This window comes from the organism of the source record quoted next, unplaced genomic scaffold (assembly GCF_019419815.1).
Source record: "Pyrus x bretschneideri cultivar Hongxiangsu unplaced genomic scaffold, Pyrus_bretschneideri_v1 Contig10, whole genome shotgun sequence".
In the NCBI taxonomy this organism is placed as follows: domain Eukaryota; kingdom Viridiplantae; phylum Streptophyta; class Magnoliopsida; order Rosales; family Rosaceae; genus Pyrus; species Pyrus x bretschneideri.
The window spans coordinates 8,025,897-8,031,853 of NW_025999391.1; the positions used below are offsets into that span (position 1 = coordinate 8,025,897).

Below are 5,957 nucleotides of genomic sequence, written 5' to 3' on the forward strand. Positions count from 1 at the left end.
TTGTTTAATTTATTAATTTTAAGTTTAATGGATATTATTTCCTGAATGATTAACTAAATGAACAAACATTTTAAATTTCTTATACTTGTGACCAATTCAATTAATTTTTTTCTAGGTATGTTGTGGGAAGTTAGTTGTTTGACAAATAGTACAAGCACACACACCATTTTGCGTGAACACATATATATCTTTACTAACTTCATACCTAAAATATCACCTCTGATAACCTTTTTAGTCCATCTGACCTAATTAAGTGGTACAACACTGCTCGTATATGTTGTCAATTGGTACTACATTAACCAATAAAAAGGCTCTTCATATACCATGTTCTTGAAGAACGTTGTTGAGCTTTAAAGACATTCGGGATAATAATTATCACTCTGAAACCTCTACAGAAAATGGAGTTCAATTCCTTTGCATAACTTCCTATGAATATGCCTAAAAGCGCATTGTAGAGAAGATGGAGCACATTCCGAATGGTGTGTACATTACAACCATTTGCCTAATTGAAAGCCACTATTTGGCCGGCCCTGAGTCTGGGCTTGTATTGGAAAACTTTGATTTGGCATGATCATTTGGGAAACCCTAGTCGAGCTGTGAAATGTTGTATCCTCAAAACTTCAAATGGGCATCCCCTAACCAAAGTTTAGGCGACATTCATTAGAATTTTGCATGCCAAACGTGTTTGCTGGGAAAGCTTCTCATGTGCCCATCTTCGAACAAGATCCAAGCAGATCCTCCAACCTTTCTTCAAAGAATTCAAGAGGACATTTGTGGACTTATTCAACCGCCTTGTGGACCATTTAGATACTTTCTGGTATAGGTTAATACTTCTACACTTTGGTCACACCCTTTTGTCCACACGAAACACCGCATTCTCCAAACTTCTAACTCAAATTATCAAGCTAAGGTTTCACCACCTTCGTTATCCAATTAAGTCGACTCGACTGGATAATGATGGAGAATTCACGTTAAAAACATTCAATGATTATTGCAAAACAATTGGGATTGGGATTCAAGTTGAACATCTTGTACCCCATGTTCATACACAAAATGACCTAGCTGACGCATTCATTAAACTGACTTCAATTGATCGCTCAGACTTTGGTCACGCGCACCAAAGTCCATGTCTTTGCTTGGGGCCATGCAATAATTCACACATCCATGTTGGTATGCCTAAGACCGATATCGACCTAATCTTATTATGCATTATAGTTGGTCACTGGTACAAGCCCAACATCTTACATTTGCCCATCTTTGGTTGTGTGATCTATGTGCCAATTGAGTCACCCTTATGTACAAAAATGGGCCCTCATAGAAAGATGGTAATCTATGTTAGTTATGATTCTCCTTCAATTACTTGATACTTAGAACCCTTTGACAGACAATCTCTTTACCACTCATTTTGCGAATTGTCACTTTTATAAGACAATCTTCCCACCGTTAGAGGGAGATAAGAACTTCAGCATTCTTGAAGAATACATGAATTGTCTTGGACGTATCTCACTATGTCTCATTTAGATCCCCACATCGCACAATCTAACACTGAAGTGTGATGTATCCTAGATCTTCAGACTGTTTCTCAAAGCATGCTGGATGCTTTTACTAATCTAGCCAATGTTAACAGATCACATATACTAGCTACAAACGTGCCTGCAAAGATAGATGTACCTAATGGACGTCGAACCACTGTCCTAAAAGGATGGGATGCCATTAAAGTGTATCATACACCTTTGAAGGCAAGTTCCACACCTAATGGCTAAACCGAATACATTAGAGACTAGCAAATCATATGCTCTTACCCAGAAGCGTGGCAGACTTAATGGTTCAAAGAGTTCACAACCTCAGAAGAGGAAGCAAACGACACAATCTAGTGAAACTAGTGTAAATTTGACCATCACCTATCAATGCATGAGGAGGTTATTACAGATTATAGAAGCATCCTAGAAGGACGAATCCTCCTATTGAGTATCGAGAGATTTCAGTCCATTATGCTAGCTTGGATGAGGTTTCAAATAGGAATGAGATGATAGGGACGATGCATTCACATATGTAGTAGCTATTGATATCATGTTGATCGATGACATTGAACCATGTTCCGTTGATGAATATTGACATAGAATAGATTGGTCAAACTATAAATAATCAATCCAAATCGAACTTGATTTACTTGCAAAAAGCAAGGTGATTGGGCCTGTAGTTTCTACACCGCCATATGTGAAACTCATTAGCTACAAGTGGGTTTAAGGAAGCGTAATGAGATAAATGAAATAGTGTAATAAAAATCATGCCTTGTAGTGCAGGGCTTCTATCAATGCCCTGTGAGTGATTACGAGGATATGTATTCACCCGTTATGGACGTTGTGACGTTCCGCTACCTTACCAGTTTAGTAGTTTCCAAAAAAAAAAAACTAAACATGTAGCTCATGGACATGTTAACAGTGTATTTCTATGGGGATGTGGGTATGGAAATCTACATGGAAGTTCCTGAAGTATTTACAGTGTCTGGATCAAATAGTTCTAGACCACAGACCAGCCTCTTGATTAAATTGATGCATTCACTCTAAGACTGAAGTAATCCGAAAAAAATATGATATAACTGTTTGAGTGAGTATTCTAGTTAGGAATAATATTAATTGATAATGCCCTAGTTTACTAGTTCTCGATGAATAATATAATATTGATCAGTAAACGCCACATTAGTTTAACTCAAATCAAAATCAGCACTCGTCAATTTGATCACATGCTAAAGCTTTGACTGTCTCTAAATTGGGTCGGAAAATTGTTTGGCAGTCGGCGCACAGTTTTTGAAAAATGATTATGAACCTAGACAGTCGGCGCACAGCCTTTTGAAAATTCTTTGGCGTCCTAACAACGTTAGTGCGACTTTGGGCAGATACGATATTATTATAAAATTAGGCCATACGAATAAAAGTAAACTCTACGTCAGTTAGAACAATAATCTTATTAGATGCACAAAAATGACACCATTGTGGATATACTCTAATATAGTTTGGTACTTTTATTGTATATGAGATCCGGTTGTATTCGATTGTGTCTAGATAAAAAGCAACTTATAAGGTACACCTACATATTGTAACATTCAATGTTAATAATATAATTCCACATGAACATAAATTTATAATATTTTTATACCATTGATACGAGACGTTACAGTAACTATCTATCCATACAATAGAAGTGGTCTCCTTACATTTTCTATAAATTTATTAGAATTTTCTAGAACTGTATGCATGAGTTTCATCACGATCGGCAACGACCGTAATATGGTCTATAAAAAGCAATCAAGTCCCTTAGTTCCATTCAATAGACAGCTTCTTACCATTATTAGGTACCTTCATCTCGGTGAGAAGAGCTCGGGTAACCTCCAAGGTTGCCGATTGTCTCCTATTCCTTGAATCCAAACATGACAAACGAAGTAGCCCATGATCTCTCTCCATTCGTCAAAACATACAAAGATGGTCGAGTCGAGAGACTCTTAGGCACATCCACAGTCCCTCCATCAACGCCCCAAATCGGTGTCCAATCCAAAGACGTCGTGATCTCACAAGAACCACCCATATCCGCAAGGCTTTACCTCCCCAAATCCGCCACCAACTCAACCGACAAGCTCCCTCTTCTCGTTTACTTCCATGGAGGGGGGTTCTGTGTGGAAAGCGCCTTTTCTCCCACATATCACAACTACCTGAACTCCTTGGTATCCGAGGCCAATGTTGTTGCTGTCTCTGTTGAATATAGGCTTGCCCCAGAGCACCCTCTTCCGGCTGCTTACAATGATTCATGGGATGCTATTAAATGGGTTGCTTCTCATTTTGATGGGAACGGCTTTGAAGATTGGCTAAATCGCTACGCAGATTGTCATCGCGTGTTCTTCGCTGGCGACAGCGCTGGGGCTAATATAGCATACAACCTGGCTTCGAAATTAGGGTCCGAGGGGTTGGATGGTGTTAAGCTTTTTGGGCTTGTATTGATACATCCATACTTTTGGGGGACAGAACCAGTTGGGGGAGAGTTAACTACCCCAGAAGCTACAAGAGAGTTTATGGCTAGTATGTGGCGTTTTGTGCACCCTTCGACTAGTGGATCCGATGACCCGCTTATAAACCCGTGTAAGGATCCGAAACTGGCGGAGTTGGGTTGTGAGAAAGTGTTGATTTTTGCTGCTGAGAAAGATGTGTTGAAAGATAGGGCATGGCATTATGGTGAGACACTGAGAAAGTGTGGGTGCTGTGCGGCTGTGGAGGTGATAGAATCAAAGGGGGAGGAGCATGTCTTCCATCTGTTCAATCCCACTTGTGAGAATGCTGTGGCCATGAAGAAAAAGATTTCTTCTTTCTTGAATTAGAAAGAAATTTTATTGGTACTCCGAAAACATTAATACACATTTTTCTCATTTTACTTTTAGCACTTAAAACGAGTGTCTTCATGACATTTTTAGAATTATAAATAACAGCTGCCTATGAGTGGTTTACCCTTTTTTTTTTAGTTTCACCAGCTATATATTTTATTCATTTGTTTTATGCCTTGTACACTACTACGAACTTCCTATTTTTTGTGTATGTTTCTTGGTTAAAACTTTCTGATATTACATATGTACTTTTTTGAACAATAAAAATGTACATTTTTATCCGGCTTTTTAGTTAAAATGGTCTCTAAGATTTGTATAACACATCATTTTGGTCCCTGAGATTGAAAATCAATAGAAATGGTCCCTGAGATTGTCCACCATCCATTATTTTGGTTCTTCCATTAAAAACTCTGTTAAGTGTCCCGGAGCTCTTGGCCGGAAGTTTGGGCAATTTTCAAAGCTTCGTAACTCAATCGTTTCTTAACCAAATTCGGCCTATCATATATCAAAATGAAGATAGCAAAATGTAGAACAAGATTATACCCATTTGGAAGCCCAATGATTGCCGAAGATGGCCGGAAAATAGCCTGAAAGGTGACTGGTCCGCGGGAAATCCAGAAAACTCGCCAGAAACTAGGTAAACTTTAAATGTTCATAACTTCTTCAATACTCAACGAAATTGAGTGATTCAAAGACGAATAGGATGGTGCCTTTCTAGATGGCTAATCGCCGTAGGTTGACGGAAAAACGGCTCGAAAGTGGCTAACTCGAGACCAAGATAGCCACTTTAGAGCCGTTTTCCGGCCAAACTATGTCTATTTTGCCATCGAAAAAGGCACCATTCTCTTCTTCCTATCGATAACTATGATGTTTGTTTTTGAATGACTCAATTTCGTTGAGCATTGAAGAAGTTATGAACGTTTAAAGTCTACCCAGTTTCCTGCGAGTTTTCCAGTTTTCCCGCAGACCAGTTACCTTTCAGGCTATTTTCTGGCCATCTCCGGTAACCATTGGGCTTCCAAATAGGTATAATATTATTCTACACTTTCCTATCTTCATTTTGATATATTATGGGTTGAATTAGGTTAAGAAACGATTGAGTTACGAAGCTTTTAAAATTGCCCAAACTTTCGGCTAAGAGCTGTGGGACACTTAACGGAGTTTTTAACGGAAGTACCAAAATAATAGATGGTGGATAATCTCAAGGACCATTTCTATTGATTTTCAATCTTAGAGATCAAAGTGATGTGTTATGCAAATCTCAGAGGCTATTTTGGCTAAAAAGCCTTTTTATCCTGCAAAATAAGTTAGATTTCAAGGTGACATAAAATGGCCATTTTATGGAAGCTAGGCTTGAGGATATGCTAAGTAATTTAGGGCAGAGGGACTTGAAATCAAGAAAAAGTGATGGTGATGGCAATTGGGCTTCTTTTCCTCTACTGGGCCTAAATCAGTGGACCTTTTTTCGTTAGGTGTGTTGTAAATTTTATAGCTCATTTACTAATCTATAATCAGTTTGAGGGGAATTGAATTGAGGATAAATTGAATTGAAGAGGAATTAGAATGAGATGGAATCAAAATCAGATTT

General features: G+C 38.4%; 1 protein-coding gene across 1 annotated transcript; it reads left to right on the forward strand.

Annotated features, from left to right (window-relative positions):
- Window positions 1-3,264: 3,264 nt before the first annotated feature.
- LOC103938001 (probable carboxylesterase 12) lies at window positions 3,265-4,503 on the forward strand. Its single transcript, XM_009347995.3, has one exon. It carries the CDS (start codon window positions 3,428-3,430, stop codon window positions 4,364-4,366), a length of 939 nt encoding a protein of 312 aa, XP_009346270.2. The 5' UTR covers window positions 3,265-3,427; the 3' UTR covers window positions 4,367-4,503.
- The last annotated feature ends 1,454 nt before the right edge of the window (window positions 4,504-5,957 follow it).